This window comes from Lissotriton helveticus, assembly GCF_964261635.1.
Source record: "Lissotriton helveticus chromosome 1_1 unlocalized genomic scaffold, aLisHel1.1 SUPER_1_unloc_42, whole genome shotgun sequence".
In the NCBI taxonomy this organism is placed as follows: domain Eukaryota; kingdom Metazoa; phylum Chordata; class Amphibia; order Caudata; family Salamandridae; genus Lissotriton; species Lissotriton helveticus.
In genome coordinates, this window is record NW_027611684.1 from 789,488 (window position 1) to 813,983 (window position 24,496).

At 44.4% G+C, this 24,496-nt stretch overlaps 1 protein-coding gene and 1 long non-coding RNA gene across 4 annotated transcripts in view; both read left to right on the forward strand.

Annotated features, from left to right (window-relative positions):
* Nucleotides 1–24,496, forward strand: part of LOC144806065 (uncharacterized) — a 285,212-nt gene that overhangs the window by 66,984 nt on the left and 193,732 nt on the right. For 2 of the 3 annotated variants that reach the window (XR_013605681.1, XR_013605682.1), the window contains exons 4-5: nt 8,646–8,763; nt 20,630–20,800. This is a non-coding gene — a long non-coding RNA (uncharacterized LOC144806065). Of the gene's footprint in view, nt 1–8,645; nt 8,764–20,629; nt 22,568–24,496 lie in introns of those variants that run through there. The other variant, XR_013605680.1, reaches the window with a different exon arrangement.
* LOC144806067 (uncharacterized) lies at nt 22,574–24,184 on the forward strand (the record flags this gene model as incomplete). The annotated part of the gene is made up of 1 exon (XM_078672512.1): nt 22,574–24,184. A coding segment is annotated over one exon (1,611 nt), but the record flags the coding sequence as incomplete, so codon positions are not given.

Below are 24,496 nucleotides of genomic sequence, written 5' to 3' on the forward strand. Positions count from 1 at the left end.
GGGCCGAAGACGCCTGAAATGGCAGAAACCGGTCCCCGGAAGCTTGTTTCCTTCCCAGTGTAAGAATTGGCTGTTGTAGTCTGGTCTGCCCTGTTCCCATGATGCACTGGGCCAGGGACAGACTAATTTGCATACAGCCAGGTTCTGAAACTGGGATGGTGCAATGAGCTAAAAAACGGTGTTGGATCTAGCCCTGATCTCTTGACTGGGTGAGAGTACTCTGCTTAATTCAGAGACTCTGTCCATCACCACCCCTTGTTGTAAATAATTCCTTTATATGGACAGCACATGGAACAGAACACTTTTAGGGATAACAAATAATGCTATAAGTATAGAAACTAGACGCCTTATCCTCCAAATACGAATGCACAAGCCTTTGGAAGCCTTTGGAAAGAAGCTATTTTTGTTCTGTTTTATTCAACTGCAGACTCGCCTTGAGCTTTACAATGCCTAATCAACTGACTGTTAATTAGGCAGCAGAAGCAGGGAAATACATGCATATAATGGATTTCTGTAGTACTTAATTCATGCTTTTAAAGCATTTAGTTGAGGTGTGTGGTCGTGATCCGTGCAGAGTGGATTAGCACCTGACTGACTGGTCCAAAACATGGAAAGGGGATTAGAGGCATGCTCAACATACTATAATTAGCTAGTATCAGTATGGCAGGGTAGAAAATGCAGATTTTCTTTAGGAATATTATTTAACACATTTACACGTGTGCCAGTCACACATCACTCCTGCACTTTTGTCAAATGCACATATTGGTTCCTACCCCCAGTGAGTAGCTAGGGGCCTATAGTGAGCCACCATTCAAAAAGCCTGATGTTGTAACAGAAACAAGTTAATAAAAATGGAGGTTGCATCCCAACATTCATCCCGAGATTCTTCATTGTGAACTTAGGGGCTTATTTATGAGCCCTTGCGTCACTTTTGCGCCGCCAGTGCGTCACTATCTATCTATCACCCTCACTATCTAGCTAGCTAGCTATCGCCCTCACTCTAACTATCGCCCTCACTCTATCTATCGCCCTTACTCTATCTATATCGCCCTCCCTCTATCTATAGCGCCCTCCTCTATCTATCGCCCTCACTCCATTTATCGCACTCTATCTATCGCACTCACTCTATCTATCGCACTCACTCTGTCTATCTATCGCATCACCACAGCATCACTCAGCACCACCACAGCATCACTCAGGGGCCCCACAACATCACTATGCGCTACCACAGCATCACTGAATGCCACCGCATCACTCGTCGCCACCACAACATCACTCAGCGCCACCACAGCATCAATCTGTGCAACCATTCAACATCTGGTTCAAATATGTTCTCTCAATGTTTCAATCTTTATTACAAATGTCACAAAAAGATGTTAATATTTCACTTCTGTTCTTGGATTTTAGTCACAATAAAATACACTGAACATAATCTTCACAAAAGTTATTTACAAAAGTTTAAGCTAATCCCATTATAAATTACAATCACTTTTATTTAAGTATTAATTATTACAAAAATTAAGTCATTGTTATTTGTAATATCAATTTATCTAAGTCACGTAAATACAACACATATTGCATTACAAATGCTATAGGTGTCACATTTGCGAAAGTTAAAACTATTGGCATTGTAAATGACAAAGATATTAATTTCACTATTTTCAAAACCAACACATAAATAAAAAAATTCTCATTTACAATACCAATAGCTCAAACTTTCCTAATGCGAGACCTATTGCATTGCAAATGCTTGTTATCTTCTGGAAGCAAAGCCAAAAGTGGCGCTATATCTGACCACATTTGCCTGTTAAAGCGGTTGAGTAGTGCCATAGCATTGGCATCTTTAATGGTAGACGCCACCATAACTGCGAATCTTTTTCCAGCTCCATCCATTCTCCTTCCTTCCTTATCCGGTGGAACCATAGAAGTGGAGACCAGATTTTTCTAATTTCTTTGCGCCGCCTGCGTCACCACCGATTCTGGGCGTGGATGCCCTATCAGACAGGCCGGAGAGGACTCTGGTGCACGGTATTTCTTTTCGATTCTAGGAACCGAAACAGAAATTGAAGCTGGCGTCTTCAAGATTTTCAGACCCTCATCCCAAATATGTTCAATAATTGGAATTGATCTTGTTGACTTTCTGGAGTCATCCTTAAAATCATATAGAAAACATTCAGTTTCCTGAACCGGCATCTCCAGATCAAATTGCTTAGCTGCTTTTTCCACGATATCGTGAAAACCTCCAATGTCCTGAGGAGGCGAAGACGCTGGAGTAGGCGAAGGAGAAGGAGTTGTTGGTAACACATATTGATTCCATTCCTGTCCCTCTGTGGTATCCTATAGAAGTTCACCTTCTTCAGGTTGATCATCCCCATCACTGTCGGTCAGATCATCTCTGATTGTAACCACAGGTGGCGATCGCAGCTTTTGCATCTGAGGCGTAGACTGAGCCATTGGATCTTGCATTCGAGGTACTGTAGGCGTCGAGACCGGAGCATTAGCCTCGGGGAAACGACGATAGTAATCAATAATCATGAGTCTCAGATCCGTTACCAGTGATCCTATTCTATTCTATTCTATTCTTTATTTGGTAAAGCGCAAAACAGCTGCCCCAGCAATGAGGCGTCCCGGCGCTAATGAAGTCACAGACCTGACCAGAGGCGTAGAGGAGAGGGAAGTTACGGGGCAGGGAATAGGTGAGTTTTAGTAGCTTTCCGGAAGGCAGACAAGCTCTCTAAAGAGCGAATGTTAAGGGGTAATTCGTTCCATAACTTGGCTCCCAAAACCCTAAAGGAGCGGCCGCCCATGCGGCAGAGTTTAGTGCGAGGAACACATAAAAGATGTTGATTAGATGATCGCAGAATGCGCGATGGGACATAAGGGGTGAGGAGGGGTCGGAGCAGTGTGGGACTGTCCAATTTAAGGATTTTAAAAGTCATGATTAGGGTTTTGAATTTAATTCTAGCGTCAACAGGTAGCCAATGTAGTTTGCGAATGGTAGCTCTGGCTGAGCATCTACGTGGAAGGCCGACCAGGGCTCTCGCCGCGGAGTTTTGTACACGTTGCAGCCGTGCTATCTCTCCTTTGTTAGCACCTAAAAGGAGAACATTGGCGTAGTCAAGACGCGAGAGGATAGTTGCTTGTATAATAAGCTGGCGGATTTTAGCATCAAAAAAGCCCAGTATATGGCTGAGATTTCTCAGCAAGCCGATGCACGTGCCGGCGACTTTTTTGGTGTGGGTCTGATAGTTAAGTGAGGCATCCATCCACACTCCTAGATTTTTAACTAGGGATTTGGGAGGTGGTATGGTGCCCAAGGAAGACGGCCACCAGTGCTCATTCCAATGGCTGGTGTTCTTACCAAGGAGTAGCACTTCTGTTTTTCCAGCATTAAGCTGTAAACAGTTGTCCGTCAACCATTGGGCAACTGCCGAGAGACCATTTTTTAATCTAGCAGCCGAGATAGACGGGCCTTCCGTAAGAATAATGGCCAACTGTGTGTCGTCGGCGTACGACACCAGTGTCAGACCCCACTCTTTAGCCACTGTTGCAAGAGGTTGCACATAAAGATTAAAAAGAGATGGGCTCACGCAGAGCCCTGCGGAACTCCCTGTGCAATTGGATGAGATTTCGATAGAAAAGGGGGTGCTGAGACCCGGAAGGATCTGTCTTTAAGGAAAGAATGGAACCACCTTAGAGCCAGGCCAGATACTCCGAATGTCTCCAGACGATCAAGAAGGATGTCATGAGACACCGTGTCAAAGGCCGCGCTGAGATCAAGAAGAATCAGCGCAGCGCTTTGACCGGCATCTAGGACCGTCCGGAGATACTCGGTAGTGGCCAAAAGAGCAGACTCCGTACTATGGCCCGGTCTGAACCCATTTTGGGATGGGTCCAGGATGTTATTCTGGACCATATGTTGGGACAGTACACTATTAACATGGGCTTCAGCAAGTTTAGCCAGCCATGGAAGCAGCGAGATCGGTCGGAAGTTTTCCAGTTTGGTAGGATCTAGGGAGGGTTTCTTGATGATAGGTGAAACCCAAGCTTGCTTCCATGCAGATGGTACTGTGGCTGAAGAGAAGGAGAGATTGAGAACAGAGGCCAGGGAAGGTAGGAAGAAGTCAAGAGACTCCAGAAATTGTGCCGGACGCATGGGGTCTGAAGGGGAACCAATTTTAATTTTACGACACATTTTGATGAGGTTGTCAACGGATATTGCTGGAATATTCTTCATAATTGTGCCGTAAGGGTGGAGGTTAGTGCAATTGACACGATTAGGGGAGTGTTGTGGGAAGGAGCTGTAGATCTTTTGTACTTTAGCGACGAAAAACGTGGCAAGCTCCTCACATTGTTGGGCAGTGGAGATATTGGGGGAGGGGGATTTACAGCTCTGGAGTTCTTTAACAAGCTTAAAGATTTCTTTGGCGGGAGTGGCACTCGAGTTGATTTTTTCAGCATAGAAGGCGGATCGTGCTCCACGGATGGCTTTGTGGTACCATTTTTGTTTAGCTGGATAATTACTTTTGTCTTCGTTGTTGTATTCTTTTCTCCATAGACGCTCAGCTCTTTTACAGTCTTTGCGCATGGCTTTAAGGATGTCATTATACCAAGGGTTAGTCGGTGTACTACGTCCTTTCGTCCACTTCACTGGAATGAGAGTATCAAGTCCTCCCGTGATCCAGCTATGGAATCTACTGTAGACTGAGTCAATGTCTGAGTTATTCTCAAGATGGATTTCCCCAAGAGTGGCCTGAAGATCACTAGTGGAAAGTTTGTGCCATGGTCTTTTTAGCCGTTGGACTGGTGCGTTTTTGTACGTAGTTTTATTGATTAGAATAGTCAATTTAATGAGGTGATGATCAGTCCATCCCATTGGAAGGGGCACCTCAGTTTTAGCCTCTTCGATGTTAGTGAATACTGGGTCTAAGGTGTGTCCAGCTAAATGCGTAGAAATGTGGATCAGGGGGTTGAGTTGCAAGGCGGAGAGGTCAGCAAGAAGACTTTTGATCGTAGGGTCATTAGGTAGATCAAAATGAAGATTGAGGTCACCTAATATGGTAAAGTTCGCTGTTTTAGTCACTAACGAGTTAGCTGTCTCAAGAAGAGCTTCAATGAATTTTGAGGCAGGTCCTGGAGGACGATAAATATAGAGACCTGACATAGTGAAGTTAGGGTTAATATTGATTTTGAAGTAAGCACATTCACAGTTAGTAAGTTCTTCTTTGGTGAATGTGCAAGTATAAATTTTCTTGTAGATGACAGCAATGCCTCCACCTCTCCCATCTCTATTCAGATTAAGCATATGGTATTCATCTGGAAGCGTAAGATTAGGTATGACAGAGATGTCATCACGTAACCAGGTTTCACAGAGTAACAGAATATCCGGGTTTTCATCCAGTAAGAGGGTGTTAACTTCGGAATAGTGTTTGGAGAGTGGCCTAACATTGAGATGCAGGACCGTAATAGGAATAATTATAGGTGAGTTCTGGAGTTGTCGGATGCGGTGGGGGGTAGCAGTAGTAAAGTTACAGCTATTACATTTGAGGCATGTTTGACCAAGCGTACCTGTTAGGTGGACACAGGGACTTACCAGGTTATATGCAAGTAGTTGTCCCTGTCATAGTGACGGGGTACTGATGATGTCCGGCCAGGGGGACTGGCGAGAGGCGATGACTTGGCGAGGACGGGCGAAGACGGGCTTGCCTTAGGCGCGCCTTCGGCGCGCAAACGGCGCGCCCGCTGCGCCCGTCTGCTGCGCGTCTGGTGAAAGCACATGTTTTATGGGGGCTAAGAGAGGCAGGGGGGCGTGGCCTCGAAGTGGGCGTGGCCTCGCTGCACGCCGTCAATGGCGGTATAGATAGAGTAAATACAGCCTCTGTGACAGCGCTACCTCCGCTGCACAGAACGCTCGAGCTGAAGGTGCCAGCAAACAAAGTAGGTGCGCTATAATTTTAAAAGCAGCAAGTTATCAGTGACACAAAGGTTAAAAAATAGTAAATCTGTCTCCCGGCTTCTTTGCCTCAGGAGGGAAAGTGACTCATGCACACAGCGCTCGCATTCAGCGCTTATATACACAGGGCGGGGGGCGGGGCCTCGAAGTGGGCGTGGCCTCGCTGCACGCCGTCAATGGCGGCAGAGATAGAGTAAATACAGCCTCTGTGACAGCGCTAGCTCCGCTGCACAGAACGCTCGAGCTGAAGGTGCCAGCAAGCAAAGTAGGTGCGCTATAATTTTAAAAGCAGCAAGTTATCCTGGTAGCGAGACTGATTCCTCTCTTGCTTCCTCCTGCTGCTCCTCTTCATCATAGTCACAAGGTTCCTGAAAAGATTCATATCTCGAAGATTTGGATTGAGCAGTATCTTTAAAAGAAAAAACTCGCTCTTCATCCGTGTCTTGGCTCTTAATGTGAAGCTGAGAAGGACTATATGCCACTCCAGAAGCTTCCTCATCCTCAGAATCCTGCTCCAGTAATGTGGATGGAGGCAGAGGGGATATCTTTGTCCATGCCATAAATTCTGATGACTTCCTAATCGTCGGCGATCCCGTCGACGATTGAAAAGATCTTAAAGAGATCACTGTCTTCGACTGCGGAGATTTAAAAGCCTTCGCAGTTGACACTATATTCATCGGCGACGGAGCTGTCGTCGACTGGGTAATCGTCGACGGAATTACTGTCGACGAGGAGGTCGTCGTCGAGGTCGTCGACGGCTTCGTCATCGATCCTGTTGTCGACGATGTGGTCGTCGAGTAAGATTGCCTCGTCGACGGGGTAGCTGGTCTCGACGGCGTAGTCGTCGTCGTCGACGGTATAGATTTGATCCCAGTCGTCGCCGTCGGAATGGTCGTCATCGACACTGTAGTGGTCGACGGAGTCGTCGACGGTTTCACCTCAATCTTAACAGGAGACACCATAGAACTGGTCGACGGAGCAGAAGATGCTCCTTTTAGACTAGACGGCTTCTTCAAGGGAGTAGGAGGAAGAGATGACGCCTCCTTTCCATTCTTTTTACCCTTTTTAGGATCCACCACCTCCTCAAAATGAGAAGTTTACCTCTTTTTGGGAGGCTGACTTGAGGATTCCTCTCCAGAATCAGAATCTGAGGTGGCCTTCTTCTTTTGAAGCCACAACAGAAGGCAAGCTTCTCTGTCCCCGTAAGGTTTTGGCAGAGAAAGTTCTGCAGTATTTACAGTCCTTAGCAACATGCTTGGGATGAAGGCAGTATAAGCAGTCCTTATGTGGGTCTTCAGAAAAAAGCCTAGCTTTCCCACAGGATCGGCAAGGCCTGAAAAGCTTCTTCTTTGAGCTTTAAGCCATTATAAGGTAAAAAGATAGATCACAATACCTTATATCCAGAAAGAATTCAGTTAGAAAGGTCAAAAGTTCACACTGGAACAAACAAACTGAGCAGAGCTCAGGGAGACCCCTTTCTCACACGAAGGCGGTTGGAAATCTGAGGCAGGAAGGTTCTGTTGGGGAGTGTGATGTCAGGGCAGGGGTGCTGATTGGCTGAGTTTTGGACCAAACAACTAGGAGGTCTGGTTACCAAATAGTTTCAGGCCCTATGGGCTTATCTATGCAGTTTTCTCTTCTCTATGATACTGCTTTGGTCATTCTGTTACCGTGAGACTCCCACCATGACGACGGGGAAGATACAAGCATGTGAACCTATGAAAGATTCAATCCTGGAGAAATAATGCTCCTGTGTACTGTGGCAGACTCAGAAATATTGAAAAACGTCATGATTTTTCTTTCAGCATTTCCTAGTTAAATCTTTCACTTTTTGACTCATACATTTAGCAGAAACATAACTTAGTACCATTAAAATAGTTGTGATGGGGAACATCCATGTGGGGTTAGGACTGGCTCGACAAGAGTGCTTGCTGACTTGGAGGAGTATGGAGTTGACCACCTTGCCTGGTCCGGTGTGGAACCAAGCCAGCAATGCTTTGCTGAAGGCTCATTTGCCCTGATAGCTGGTCAACAGTTTGAGGAGGAGGTGAAGAGCTGTCTAAGTGTGCCATGAGGCTGGCTGTTCAGTACATCCCTGAGAAGTGAGCTTTGAGTCGATGTAGTGTTCCTCTTATGCCACGTGCAATTCACCCTCTCCAAAGCCTCAAGAATTCCTGGGTGTGAAGGGCGGCTGATTCTGATTGGGTGCTTGATAGTTTTCCAGAAACTCATGTTCTTGATTGTTCATGTTTGTCAGAAGTTAATGAAACACGCCCAGGGGTTTTATCTCTTCAGAGGACAGAAGCTGCAATAAAAGTTTCTTTCCCATTGCAAAAAAATATAAGCGGCTGACCAGGCTCTGTCTGTCAAAGAATGGAAGGGCTGAGGAACTATCGTTCATCTCACTGCTAAGCAGAGCCATGTCATGCTTCACCCTCACTCAGGCCTCTGATTTTGACCAACATCGCTTAGAACACTGGGACTTTAGAGCCCATCCTTTTAATGAGGAAAACCAAACTACAAGTCCCATAAGCAATAGTGGTGGAAGGTGTCACGCATGACCTGGGACAACATCCGATTCAGCACATCCAGTTCCACTTTTTAAGTATTTGACACAATATTGAATTTATAACCTTTGTTTTTTATGGTCATGAGTCACCAGAATACTAAAAACATGTCTCTTATTTTCAAGGTCAATTAAGTAATGGTCACCAGCTTGGAAGCTCTGTTCATTCTTCAGTATTTGTCATTGATCTCCACGTGTGGCTGCTTTCGGTCTGGCCCTGCATCGTTCCCGATAACTCGCACAGGTAAGGAGCTTGTAGCAGCAACATGATAACCCCATACTCGTCTGTAAGAAGTGCGCTCCGAGGCAGGTATCCGATCATGTTTGTGAAAGAAGGAAGGACCAATATCTGCTATGTACATTTGTTAAAATAAAACACAATCAAATCACAGTATACTGTTCCGGAGGTTCAGTCCCAGAGACATTATCTGTAACTGAACGCAGACACCCTAGGAAGCATGTGCTTTTAAGACAAGTTGCCTTCACTCACCTGAAGGTGACATGCTTCATCATTGGGCTATACTCCTCACCAGGCCGCGCTACAATGCCTGGCGGGCAGCACAAGAGCGCACTTTGTCAGAGATCTTTTACTAAGTATGACGGATGAGCATAGTAGGACGGAAGATGTTGTGTCATAAGATGTGAGATTAGTGAAGTCTGAATATAAGATCAACTATCGACCAGTTGCCACAATATAGTTAATGTGATCTACCTGGTCCATGTTGAGATTAAAAACAGTAGCAGAGAAATTGAGGAACTAATGACCCCTATCACTGTGTGAAAGTGTCGATCACCTATAAGCCTGCTGGTAAGCTGGGGTCTATACTTCAGGTCAACGTTTTTCATGCCTTGTGTAGTCATGGAGCAATCTGTTGGCATTTCATCAGGACCAAGTATGGGAAAATGGGTAAATGTGACCTAATCTTCTTCACAGCGTGAGGAGCTCTGTAACTCAAAGCCCTGCACCGTGCATAGGTGATAAGGTGCCTATTAACATCTTACTACCACAGGTGAGCACTGCCTAACAGGGTGCACTAGATACGGTAACCCTCCTAAAATTCAGGACATACTGACTTATCCAATAACGAGGACAGACGCCGCATCAGAGGGCAACTGGTTTGAAAAGCACCTGCTTCCTAGGGTTCCCGCGTTCAGTTAGAGATAATGTCTGTGGGACTGAACCTCCAGAACAGTATACTGTGAGTTGATTTATATGAAGAATGTGTATACTGGACTGTCATTTTCCTCGTCATCTCTTGTGATATGTAAAATAAATCACAACACACTGGGAGGCCAACAAATCTATCATACATTTAATGCAAAAATAGCAAAAGGCCAAGCAAACTAACAAGTGACAATTGTCTTTGCAATGGACGAGAGCATCCACCCTAAAGCAAGTTGGAGTATATAATGCTAATGCTACACAATGTATTTTTATACACTTTTCTCCTAATACAAGACAATGAAACCTGAACACATGATAGAAACAGTTACTGAAACGACACTAATGAGTAGGAGGCAGGATCTTCTCTCGAGAGGAATGTGAGGAGTCTGTGAGGACTAGTGATCATACTAACCAGCTTCAGTCAGTATTGGCTCCCTGAGACCTATTATCCTGCTAAGTAACTCCAGTCAGTAGTGACCCCTGTACCTTAAATCCTGCTAATATTCAAAACCAGAGGTCAACTTGACTGCCAACCTGTTCCAGTCAATATTGACATGTATGGGGGCATGGCCAAGCAACATGGCCATCAGGACGTAGTCTCCCGCAGCTCCCGGCCAGCCTGACGTACAAATCCTGATTTAGACCAGATCCTGGTGCCTACGGACAACTATAATTGTGGATTTAGTGACCGGAATACCTGAGACACTCAGACAAGCTGGATGTTGAAGGACTGGGAAATGTCTTGGAAAACTCGATGTACCAGCTCCCGCTGGATGTGGAGGAGGCCACGACCATTTATAATAATTGGCTTTTGGATGCCTGTGATCAGCTTGTTTCTCACAAAAAGTGGACTCCCAAATGGGCCTCTCCTGCAGAGGTGAATTGGCGAAAATTTTATGACAAAGCAGAGGAGAATTTAAAAACTTGTATTTCCAGTTACAAGCAAGCTCTTTTGGAAGCTAAAAAAGAGTACTTCTTGTTACAAAATACCATGAACTTTAAATGATCAACCGCCCGCTCTAGCTCTGAGAAAACGGGAAGTGCAAACCAAGCCCGCATTAGCCGAAAGCAAAAGGCAGTCCGGTACATAATGGGCCAGCAGATTCGCCAAAATCTGCGGTCCTTGGTAGGTCAATATTTTGTGAGCCACACACAAAGACTTAAACTGGATTCTTTTCGCTATCGGTAGCCAGTGCAATTTTAGGCAGAAGGTGCGAGACTGAGCAAGATCTGGGAAAAGCTAGCAGGGCGCCAGCTGCTGGGTTCTGGATTCTCTGCAGGCGGACAATACAGGACTTGTTGACGCCTAAATATTAGGAGCTGTCTCTACCCAGCACTAGAATTTCTGACTTGGCAGCATTCAGCTGTAAACAACTAGCTGCCATCCAGTCAGAGATAGCTACCGAGTCCTCTTTCAATGTGATGAGATTGTCTTGGCAGTTCCTCGAAAAAAGTGATGACTAGCTGGGTGTCATCGGCGTATGAAACCAATGACAACCCTCTGCTTTTTGCCAGCAGGGCTAGGGGCTGTACAAAGATGTTAAAAAGTGCAGGGCTCAATATAGAGCCCTGAGGAACCCCGTGTTTAATAGCATGTATGTGAGAATGAAACGGTGGCGCCATCACTTGAAATGCTCGACAGATTGTGCCAGGACTGAGTTCACATATGCCTCAGTAACCTTAGCCAGAAAAGGAAGCTGGGAAATTGGACGGATGTTACTCGGGTCCGATGACTCCAAGGAAGGCTTTTTTAAAAGTGGAATGATTTTTCTAAATTAGCTAACCCCGCCACTCCAAAGAAACAGGGGGATGCAGAATTTTGTAATAAAATAGCTGGCTTTTTTAAAAGTAAAGTAGAAACAATTTTTACCTCACTCGATGGTCTAATCAATGATACTCAGACTGATTTCAATCTAACAGATCATGAAGTTTAGGTGCCCCGGCAGAACTACTGGAGCATTTAACCCCAATTGAGAAAGCAGATTTGGTCAAATTGTTGTCTATGCTAAAATCGGGTGCCCCTAGTGATCCGTGTCCTGCTGGAATTGGTAAGCAAATTCCGGAAACTTTTGGAACGGCTCACACCCCTGCTTAATGCAGTTTTACGGTCCGGAATTTTTCCCAAAAATTGGAAAAAGGCTCTGTGCTTCCTCTTCTAAAGAAGTAATCTCTTGGCCCTAAGTACCCGAATAATTATTGCCCTATCTCTAGGCTTCCACTACCTGCCAAATTACTGGAAAAAGAAATAAATAGCCAAATCAGCAACTTTATCTCTGCCAATAACTCCTTGGACGCATCGCAATATGGGTTTAGAGCTTTTCACAGTACGGAACTGACTTTAATAAAATCAACCGAGGAAATCAGAGATGCCGTGGATAGGGGAGGTAATGCCATCTTAATCCTCCTGGGCCTATCCGCGGCCTTTGATACGGTCCACCGTAAGGTCCTGCTGAACAGGCTCTCTGATATTGGTGTGAAGGGCTCAGCATGGAAACTGCTACATTCCTTCCTGTCAGACGGTAGATTTAGATGGCAACAGGGCTCGGCAGGGTGCCACAGGGCTCGGCGTTGAGCCCTACGCTTTTTAACATCTACGTGGTACACCTGGCCAGTGTCATCCAGTCGTTTGGTTTCCTGGTCACCTCCTATGCTGATGACACACAAATGGTGCTATCGCTGACAGAGGGAGCGGAAAGGGAGGCGGGGGAGAGGTTCTATAATTGCATGAGCTCTATTTCCACCTGGATGTCGTCCAACCGTTTAAAACTCAACTCGGCTAAAATTGAGGTGTTAAAATTTGGCAATAATCCCTGGGTCTGGACCCCGGACTGGTGGCCGGAGGATCTGGGATCGTGCCCTACACTCTCTAGGAAAGCTAAGAATTTGGGAGTCATGGTGGATAACAAATTCACCATAGGGGACCAAGTGAATCAGGCAACTTTAGCAAAAAAATGAAGTTCTTCCTATCGGCAGACAACCTAAGGACGGTTGTCACTGCACTCATTATGTCCCGTCTGGACTATTGCAACAGCCTCTATCTTAATGTTCAGAAACAACATATGAACAAGTTGCAACTGGTCCAGAACGCGGCAGCGAGAATGCTGACGGGAACCCGTAGGGTTGCTTTGGTCAAAGGAGAACTTAAGAACTGCATTTGCTCCCAGTTCCACTTATATCACGCTTCAAGGCACTTTGTGTCGTCTTTCGGGCCATTAATAGGATTGGTCCGGAGTTTCTTAAAACCAGATTTACATGGTATGTTCCTACGTTCCTCCGGATCCAAATTAGTCCAAACCTCCAACTTTAAGAAAACTAATTGGGGAGGCAGAAGTTTTCTCCACTGTGCCTCCAAAGCATGGTATGAACTTCCGTTCCCTCTCAGAAATGTGCTAAACCTTTTTTCTTTTCGCAAGGGTTTGAAAACATGAATCTTCTCCCACTAAACAGCTGATGCTCCCCAGGTCACCAGTACTCAGCGGCAGGACATCCTAGGGTAGCAGTGCGCTTTACAAGTACAAATAACATAACATAACATAGACACACAGACACACACACTCTCTCACTCACACACATTCTCACACATACCCACCCTACCACACATAAGAAACATATAATTAACTTCTAAATGACACCTTCAACTAGGACCATTAGTAAATAGGTTCATGCAGAATTCAAAAGATCCTACTTGTAAGGATATCTGTGCAGTCATCCCCATGACAGGAAAGAAGAAATTAAAATGATTTAATAAAATGCTTTAGGAGGCTAAGCATTCTTAAATTAAGAAATGAATTAAAGATAAGCCAGGAATAGAGAGAAACAGAAAAAGAAAGAGGATAAAAAAAAGTAAAATCTATCTATATAAATAAAAATGTAACTGTTTGTTGTTCAAAATCTCAAATCTCCGAAAGTACTCCACCGATTGCTTTGAAATTTTGACACAACGTTGGATTCGAAAACGGGCGTGTTTTTATATACACAACGTTGGATTCAAATACGTGCGTGTCGAATACGTGCGTGTTTTTAATCGAAAGCCTGAACAGACCCTATCGATTTGGTTGATGCGCAACAACTACAAGGGACGCATAGAGACAATAGTCTACATATATTAGAATGGACAGTTGGTGTCAGGATGGCAGACCGTGAAGTGGGTGGAGGAAGGGGGGAGGAGGTGGTTCAGTTTGCAACATAATTTAAAAGAACACGATGCAACCGCGACCTGCGGTTCTGTTACATGTTATATATTAAGGATGCGCCCAAAAGCTACCATCTGTACTGTTTGTTTCTGTTATATTAACTGATGTGATGTGATTTAAACATGTATCAAATTGATATCGGTAAAAACTGGATAACAAGCAGCAAAAAAAACATGAGTACTTGCTATGATACATGTACTACAAACTGTGTTTTTCGAAACAGTTTCTTTAAAAACATTTAAAAAAAAAAGCTCAGGGCCAATCTTTAGAATTGTGCGGTTTAGATCTAGACACGGATTGCTTCTCACAGGGACAATTATATGTTGCGTGTTCTGGAGTCGGCAAACCAGACAATCTCTACATCTGCACAGACAATGGAACAACAAAAAATATTGTATACCCACAAGCATATTAGAAACGTGCGTTTACTCTTTTCTTTCTTTTCCATTTAACCAGACTGAGCCACAGCAACGCGTGGCCGGGTACAGCTAGTAAAGATAATAAAAACAAGGGAAATAGAAAGTACGAAAGAAAGAAATGAGGCTCTCATATATTATATTCAGTGGTGCTTGTAATACGGCGGCCAGGATATCCATCACGTTTGTGTCTAACTAACCCTGCCAGCAAACTCTAAATCAGGCTCTTGACACTTTGCAATGTTGCTGCTGTTAACTGTGCACCATTACTTCCGCAGAAGTCACGGGCAAGAGACACCTGGCTGCCTGTAACATACTTTTTATAATTACAAGGGTGTGATAACACCGCATAAACAAAAGTGCAGATTAAACCGCAGGGTTCAAATAAACCCACACACACACCGTAAGATTACGCTGTACTAAACACACACGCCTCAATAACAAGTAACTAATACAAAGACTGATGGACATAATGAAGCAGAACTAGAGATACATGCATAGCACAGACAAGATAAAGGTCTTGATTTAGAGTTTGGTGAGCAGGGTAATCCTGCACAAGCGTGATGGAGTATCCTGTCCAACAAACCGATGGTCTGCCTGACCTAATGCAAGTCAGCTGGATTGTCATGTGTCCAGCCTTACTTGAGTGGCATTGATGTAAATACATTGGACGGCCCTTCCTCTCTAGATCAGGCTGTCTGATATGTTTCTCTTATTCAGGACCACCAGGGAATACCTGGCAGTCGTGATGAGAATTTGTTTTTAAATGAATCCCACTTCCTGGGAGAAAATTAATCAGGGAGAAAGTTCCAAGAGTGTGAGGGTGATTAGTTATTGGTTTTTAAAAATCAACTCCAGATTTGGAACAAAAGTTGCTGAATGGCCGCCTGGAAACATCCCCAAGGGATCCAGAGAATTGTAGATCAACTTCCTATAGATGGTCGAGATTGCTTTTTCGGTTGGGGATTAGTTAGCAGCTGGTCCTCCATTGGGGATGCATCAGGCAACTTCCCCCCTTTCCATATGTGACCTTGCAGAGCGTGACCCACCTGCAAATGTCAGAACCATCTTTAGTCACCTAATATACCTTTGTTGTAGGATTGTGAAGGACACAAGTGCCTGTCTCCTCCACACATCGCCCGGCCGTTCTAAGCTAATCAGTCCCTATTTTGTAAAGCCCTGCAATCCTCCCACTGCACTTAAGAGATCACCATCCTACAGTGGAGTAATTTCAGTCAGCTTACCTTCTCAGCCTAAACACTTGGTAGCCTCTCTTCACACCCTTACCACTTTATGGATATGAGTAGGTAGGGTGCACTCATACTTTCTTCGATACAGCACGGCGTGGGGTAACCTCTCTTGCCCATGGCCAATCTATCTACCCGGTAAGCAGGATCCTCACAGTCCGCAAAAACCCAGTTGTTGACTGCCACCAGCTGCGTGGCCCAATAATACTTGCGAATGCTCCGGACCGCCAGTCCACCTTAAACTCCCCTCTGCATCTTACTCAGTGCGAAGTGCCACCATCCCACAACAGGAGCCAAAGTTCTCAGTCTACCTTTTAAAAGAAAATGTCTGGTGGGATCTTAAAGGACGTTTTTTGCATGATGTACAGGAAACCCTGGAGGGTCATCACTTTAAATAGGGCCACTCGGCCCAGTAAGGAGAGCGGGAGCGCCCACAAGTGTGGGGCATCCCAGCGAAGCCGGTCTAATTTCGGGAGTATGTTCCTGCCTGTGCTCTCTTGTAATGACCACAACCAAATATTTAAAGCCATGTAGTGCCACCCAAACTGTGCACCTAGAGTGCAGCCGCAGGGTCCCTGCCACCAGCAGGAATATTAAGAACGTCTTCCAATTGATCTTATATCTTTAATAATCTCCAAATATGTGAAAGATTTGTAGGATTTGTTCACTCGAGAAGGCTGATTACGTGTCCTACAGCAAAACATCACCGTAGACGGAGATTCTCTCATCCCGCTCTTGATCAACTGGAATACCCCATATGAGAGGTCCTGGCGAACCCACGCATGTGTGAAGAGCATAGGAGACCAGGAACATCCCTGTCGGACGGCAAAGACTCGGGAGACTGTGTTATTGACGTGCATGCACTCTAGAGGGGCAGCATTCAAGAGCTTGACAGCAAAGGAATCTCCTATTGCATATGGTACTCCATTAAGGTGTCGGAGATTTAAGCGCGTTCCCTGGTGTGGTATAAAGCCCGATTGATCAGGATGAACCACTGTTGCAATTACTGTACAGAGGCAGATCGCCAGGGCGTTCGCAAATACCTTAGTCTCAATATTAAGCGGGGAGATAAGTCTATAAGACCCACACTCAGTTGCTGGTTCGTCCTTTTTGGGATGACCGCCACCTCAGACGTTCTGTGGTCCTCCGGGAGACACCCTTATTTTCATATACTCTGGAGGTACTCCCTGATTTTATCCACCATGCTTTTATATAATTCTAAAGGGAGCTCATCAGGTCCCGTCGCTTGCCCTTTTTGCAAGGTTCCTAATGTCTAATTTATTTAGTCTACTGTCAGGTCTTGGTCTAGTGCGTCTAGGTCCTTATTTGTTAGCCATGGCAGGGTCAGGTCTTTCAGGAAGTCTCTCCCAGTCTTTCCGTCCCCTTGTTGTCAGTGTCCTCAAGGATCCAGTTCCGTCCTTTGTCTGGTCTCTCTTACCATGTAAGCAACTCATTGGCTTTATCACCGACATCATATAGACAATGCTGGGTAGCCAGCGCTTTAGTGCACGCTATTTTCCATTAGTGTTTTTAATGTATGCTGCTTCAGTTGATGGTGCAATGGGAGAGAAACTGATTCCCCACTTGCCAAGCGAACCTCCAGGAAAGCACATTCCTTGTCCTGAGCCTCGCACTTCAATTTACGTTCCTTCGACATTCTCCCAATCAAGGCTTGTGTCTGGCCTCGAATCACTGCCTTGAATTCACCCTATTGCAAAAAACACAGTTGATGGACAGAATGTAGAACAATGTCATACATTCACCCCAGTACAAGGATCTGGGCCTAAATCCGTCGTTTTTTTGCACTCCACACCACCCTGGGTTAGACACTGGCTATATGCAAATCAGCTCTGACCCTGTGCCTCATGGGAACAGTCCAGTCCGAACTACCAAGCCATGTCTTTCCCAGACCGGAATCAAGCATCCGAGGACCGGTTTCTGGCTATCAGCCTTCATCAGCCTGGATAGCTTGACTCCAGTGGTGTGGAGAGCCTGGGACTCACGTCTGAGCATCCCCAGCCCACTCGGGGTGAAAATTGCAAAAAACACAGTTGATGGACAGAATGTAGAACAATGTCATACATTCACCCCAGTACAAGGATCTGGGCCTAAATCCATCGTTTTTTTGCACTCCACAACACTCTGGGTTAGACACTGGCTATATGCAAATCAGCTCTGACCCTGTGCCTCATGGGAACAGTCCAGTCCGAACTACCAAGCCATGTCTTTCTGATTATAATTATATATATATATATATATATAATTATAACCGAAACATAATTTTTTTTTATATAAACATAAATAAAATAGAAGTCTGCTCCATCTCTCATACGAGCTTTGAACGTCTTGTCTTAAAAATATCACGGATCAACCCTTGGGGGTAGCATGAATTCCACAACCGGACCATCGAGTTGCACCTCCACCAGCGAATGGTCTGAGATTCCCCCTGCTATGTGCATAGCAGCTCTAAAATCAACTTTATGGACAGTCTGCGTGAAAGGATGGTGCAGGCATGTCAGACTACCATGTGCTGCAGACAGGTGCGTCCGGTTCTGATACCCTCTTCCCCTCTAGGGGCATTTAGGAGTATCATGAATATAGTATAGGGTCAGTTCTGTCACTCCAGTCACCCCAATGCGTGTATGCTCTGTCGTAAGCGTCTTACCCTTTCACAGGATGAGTCAGTCTTGTCTGGGTCTCTTTCCTGTTTCCCGACACTTGAATGGCACGCCATAACATTCGAGAGAGCAGTGACCCACCAGCAGGCTTTTGTGGAGCACTTTTGTCCTGGATGTAAGGCTGCATACAGTAGGGCACCCACTCTGTCTTTTCTTTGCCTGAAGATCAGCAGTCCCAAGGTAGCAGCCACACCTGGCCTGTCGGGAAGTACAGCCCCTCTGGAGGCCCGACCGTCAGCAATTGACCCCACACTGTGGCTGGCTGGACCACAGGCGTGAGCTCAGACAGGGTGTTCGACACTGGAGTAGTTGTAGTCCCTCATGAGCTTCTGACACAGAGTATTCAGAAATCCAGCAGCTAAAAGCCCAACACAGGCTCTACAGGAAGTCAATAGATTCAGACCCTGTTGTGTTAGGAATTTGACAAGTGAAACCTTGAACAGGCCTGTTGGCATCACACAATCGTCCTACTGGGCCTCAAAAATCATGTTGTCGTAGACTTTTATTTTCTGCCTTAAACTGTTGGGAGAGTCTTGGGGGGGGGGGGGGCGGGGTCCCTCAGACTAGCTGGTCCTGCTGGATGGCTTTCCGGCCCGCCCTACAGAGAATGAGGATGTGTCGGACCTTGCTTCTTCCCGGACAACCTTGTCCTCCTGCTGGATAGTCAAACTCCCATCCTTTTCTTACCAGACATGCAGGCTTCTAGGCAGACTTCTAGGTTCTTCAGGACAGGTACCCAGCTTCTCCATTAAGTAATTCAGCCTGCAGGTGATGTCCCTGCAACTTAGATAGACTATCAGGCTGTTACCATCCCTGGTGTCACAGCAGGCACCTGAGTACTTTGTAGAGCACTTTATTCCTGGGTAACAGAGGACTTTGAACTAGGGTATAAAAGAGGGATAGATGGTCCCACTTGTATACACAACTGGCAGGCAGGAGATGCGGTTTACTCTGTCGCACTCTCACATTGCTTCTATGCTACGCATACAAACACCCTAAACACGCTCTTGATGTTAGCGCAAAGTCTGGACACAGGCATAGAAATGGAGCATTACATAAGTGTGTCAGCAGGACGCCACTCCACTGACCATGATGCAAAGATATCATAAGGCTATTGATCCTTACAACAGGGTGCATTGCCACCACCGCTCTAGCTGTTAAACCCATGACAGTACTCTGCCTTTACCCCTTCGGTGCTCATGACATAACGGTTCCGTCATGAGCTACGGCTGAGCTGTGCTCATGACGGAACCGTTCCGTCAGCTCATGACGGAACCGTTCCGTCATGACCACGCCCGTTTTCATTAGAGCTCAGCACCGGAGGGGGAAACGCGGCCGCACGCAAGGGGTTAAATAAGGGCACACTTGGTGTGACCCTCCAGGTCACAGGACCGGTCTAAGACCTCTCGTAGTCCCTTGTTAGAGGTTGCACAGTACTGGAGTGGCCGAAAAATCTCATGTAATTGTTTTGTGGTAGATTTATCCCAGTAAAGTTCAGTTACAAGTTTGATGCCGTGGACTGGGGAGTTGCCACGAGGAACAGATTCTTCTGCCTGTCAAACCACATGCCATTCACTATTTCATAGTGTTTTTCTGCTTTTACTTGTTTTATGCAGGTGGTAGATATATGCATGTGGTTGGTTGGGGGTAGATGGGTGAAGCAGGGGAGGGAAGAGGAAAGCATTTTCTAACAGAGGGAAGAATTGTGTGTTTCCCCAGTTAGTAAAAAAACAGCATAATTCCTGGCTGCTTCTGCTGCACCCAGAGTCTGGTGGGTCATTTCAGTAAAATGTTTCTGTCTGGAAAAAAAGGATGTCCTATTTTTTCTGCACCCGGTACATCCGGGTGCAGAAAAACCTAACAACTGATAATCAGGTGGAATAAAATGAACACATGAAAGTACGCCTTAATTTCATTGCCCTTGATTCATACTCTGAACCATAGTTGAGGGATAGGTCTAGGCATAGTCCTCGCAATACACAATAGATTTGCGTGCGGCAGAGTCCAGAGCTCAAAAGTCAGGATACCAGATACAAGTAGGTGGTAACTCAGGGCAGGGGAAACGTCTGTTGTCCGTGGAGGGGAAATTCCCGTCCCAGAAATCTACATTAAAAATTAATTAATAGTATTCTTTTTTTAATATCTGTTTGGTGCCAGTCCATATGACTTTAATGTCTGCCTTTGGGATTCTATGTTACAAGTCCATAGGGTACATGTATCCTTTGTGAGCTTAATAAATTCTACAAATCCTCACTCCTACATCCAAGTACTCTCAGGCTACTATTCTACACTCTGCTCTGTCTGAAGAACAGCTGAACATTTTCAAAATTCTGCAATTCTGCATTGATATGGCTTGTAAATTATTTTTGGGGAAATCTACATGTATTAACTATTTAATTTTTATACTATAGGTGATTGAAATTACGGATGAAGAAAGCAAGATTTAGCACTAAGCAACTGAATGTTAGTGCCATAAGAAGGATTATTTTGAAAAACTGAAGGACATCCAGCATTCTAAGTTTGAACAATTTCCAAAATCTAGGTGTGGCGAGGAAGTGGGAGCTGAGGAAAGTACTATACCTGTAAGTGAAGTCTCTAATTTTGCATTTCATTACCCAGAGCAAAGTCATATCTGTGCACACAGCATCAGAAATAATGCCAGAAAGACCAATCACAGCATCCTCATCTGAAATATTATCAGAAAGACAAATTGCCTCAGCATGACAGAATAACGTTCATCTAAAGCATGCATGATCTAAAGCATCATGTAATTCCAGAGAGGAAGCACACACTGCATTAAAGAAAGATATAACAAAAGGTTTCTTCTGCAAACCATCAAAGAAAAGACACTGAAAGAAGTCTCCGAAGCTGACACGCTAACAACCAAAAGATTGGAAAATCACCTTTGTGCAACAACTGTTTTTAACCAGTTACGCAAGTTTGAGACTATCTGCCTCGGGATATAACACCTCGACCCACTCTGCTCACTCTGGCGAAAACCTTAAAAATTCACCACTTTATTGTGTTCATGACCATCTCAGATTGTTTTCTTTTTATTGTGTACTGTTCTGTAATTCTATGTAAATCGCCTCAACAGTATCTGCTGTGCGTGAATGATATGTAAAACTGTTAAATATCAAAATGGATTAAAGGAGCACCGTTGCGCTATAGCTAATGTAAATAAATCCTCGTCTTCAGAACTACAAATCTTAACCTTACACCAAACATAGAAAGGGTAAAAGGAACTGATGTTCTGCGCCTAATGATCCACAATAGTACTGTGCACGTTCTAATGTTCTCAGTTACTGCCTTTACGCCAGTGCAAAAAGGTACTACTCAGTTTAATCATTAAATATCAGACTAACACCTTATCACTGCATTGCTAAGAACCTATACAAATAGATTTGAGAAAAACTTCAGTCACAAAATAAGTTGCTGCCAGAGAGGCTACAACCAAAAGACTATTATCTGCTACAAACATTTCGACATGTGTTACAGGGCTGCATCCAGACATATTTTGCTCAATGCAAGTGTTAAGAAGATTACGCACAATGTCTTTTAGAGATAAATGCTGAACAGTATCTAAACAAGCCCGACTCTAAAATCGGGTTCACTCTTACCGTGGCTTATAAGCAAGAGAAAACTAAATGTAGAGATATTAACTCTAGGAATACACCTTTTAAAAACACGGGCTGTTAAAACAATTTCAGTGTTCAAACCTGCCTCAATCAAAGCAAAATAACCCAAGTTGGGGAAAAAGTTACCTGTGCCAAAAAAGATTAAGCCATAAATCTCATCTCACTGAATTTGAGAGAATGCACACTGGGAAAATCCTCTCTCAGTGCTCAGAGTGCCCAAAAAATTTCAGCAGTAAATATTATCTCACTGAGCATATGAGAATCCACACTGGGGAAAAACCTTATCAGTGCTCTGAATGCCAGAAAAGGTTTTGTAACAAACAAAGTCTTTCTCGACATGTATTAATCCACTCTGGCGAAAAACCATACCAGTGCTCTGAATGCCAGAAATGTTTCAGTTTAAAAAGTAGGCTCACACATCACATACAAATCCACACTGGGGAAAAACCTTATCAGTGCTCTGAATGCCAGAAAAGGTTTAGTATCAAAGCGAGTCTATATCGACATGCATTAACCCACTCTGTGGAAAAACTTTACCAGTGCGCTGAATGCCAAAAAAGTTTCAACCGTAAATCTTATTTCACTGAACATATGAGAATCCACTCTGGGGAAAACCTTTATCAGTGCTCTGAATGCCAGAAAAGGTTTTGTAACAAATCGAGCCTATCTCGACATGCAATAACCCACTCTGTGGACAAACCTTATCAGTGCCCGAATTGCCAGAAAAATTTCAAAGACAAACGCAGTCTCACTCATCATACAAGATACCACTCTAAGGCTAAGGAAAAACGTTATCAGTGCTCTGAATGCCAGAAACGTTTCAGTGATCAAAGCACTCTGACTCGGCATACAAGAACCCACACTGGGGAAAAACCTCATCAGTGCACAGAATGCCAGAAAAGTTTCATTTACAAAATCAGTCTCACTCGGCATACAATAACCCACACTGGAGAGAAACCATATCAGTGCACGGAATGCCAGAAATGTTTCAGTTGCAAAAGCAGACTCACTGAACATACAAGAATCCACACTGGGGAAAACCCTTATCAGTGCTCTGAATGCCCAAAACATTTCAAACTTAAATCACTTCTAACTGCCCATGTGAGATTCCACACTGGGGAAAAACCTTATCAGTGCTCTGAATGCCAGGAAAGGTTTTGTAACCAACAAAGTCTTTCTCGACATGCAATAACCCATTCTGTGGAACATCCATATCAGTGCTCTGAATGCCAGAAATGTTTCAGTGTAAAACGTAATCTCGCACGGCATACAAAGATCCACACTGGGGAAAAACGTTATCAGTGCTCTGAATGCCACAAATGTTTCAGAGACAAAAACTGTCTCACTCGGCATACAAGAACCCACACTGGGGAAAAACCTTATCAGTGCTCTGAATGCCAAAAATGTTTCATTGACAAAAGCAAACTCATTCAACATACAAGAATCCACACTGGGGAAAAACCTTATCAGTGCTCTGAATGCCAGAAATATTTCCGAGACAAAATAAGTCTTTCTCAACATTCAATAACCCACACTGGGGAAAAACCTTATCCATGCTCTGAATGTCAGAAATGTTTCAGAGACAAAAGAACTCTTTCTCAACATATAAGAACCCACACTGGGGAAAAACCTTATCAGTGCTCTGAATGCCCAAAAGATTTCAACGTTAAATCACTTCTAACTGCACATATGCGATTCCACACTGGGGAAAAACCTTATCAGTGCACTGAATGCGACAAATGTTTCAGGATAAAAAGCAATCTCACTCAGCATATAAGAACCCACACTAGGGAAAAACCTTATCAGTGCTCCGAATGCCAAAAATGTTTCGGCCAAAAAAACAGTCTCATTATTCATATAAGAACCCACACTGGGGAAAAACCTTATCGGTGCTCTGAATGCCACAAATGTTTCAGTGAAAAAAACAGTCTCACTCAGCATATAAGAACCCACACTGGGGAAAAACCATATCAGTGCTCTGAATGCCAAAAATATTTCTGCCAAAAAAACAGTCTCATTATTCATATAAGAACCCACACTGGGGAAAAACCTTATCGGTGCTCTGAATGCCACAATTGTTTCAGTGAAAAACCCAGTCTCACTCAGCATATAAGAACCCACACTGGGGAAATACCTTATCAGTGCTCCAAATGCCAAAAATGTTTCAGCCTTAAATGTAATCTCACTAAACATATGAGAATCCATACTGGAGAAGAAAATTATCAGTGCTCTAATTGTCAGAAAAGATTCAGAGGTAGAGATAATTTCAAGCGCCATAAGAAAACACACCATCAAAATATTTTAGTGCCAGAAAAGCATCAGTTTTAAACACAATCTCCCTCTACATGAGCAGACGCACACAGGGGAAAAACATTACCAATGCTGTGAATGCCAGAAATTCCTATCTGATAGGCACAGCCTCACTAACCATAAGCGATTCTCCATATTGATGAAAAACCTTATGAGTGTTCTGAATGCCAGAAAAGCTGCAAAGAAAAACGCTATCTCACCATGAGAAACTCCACACTGGAGAAAATCCTTATGCCAAAAAAGCTAGTATCTGAAAGACAGAATCTGGAAGAAACACGTTAGTGTTGAATGAATGAATGAATGAATAGCATTTTTATACCACGCAAAACT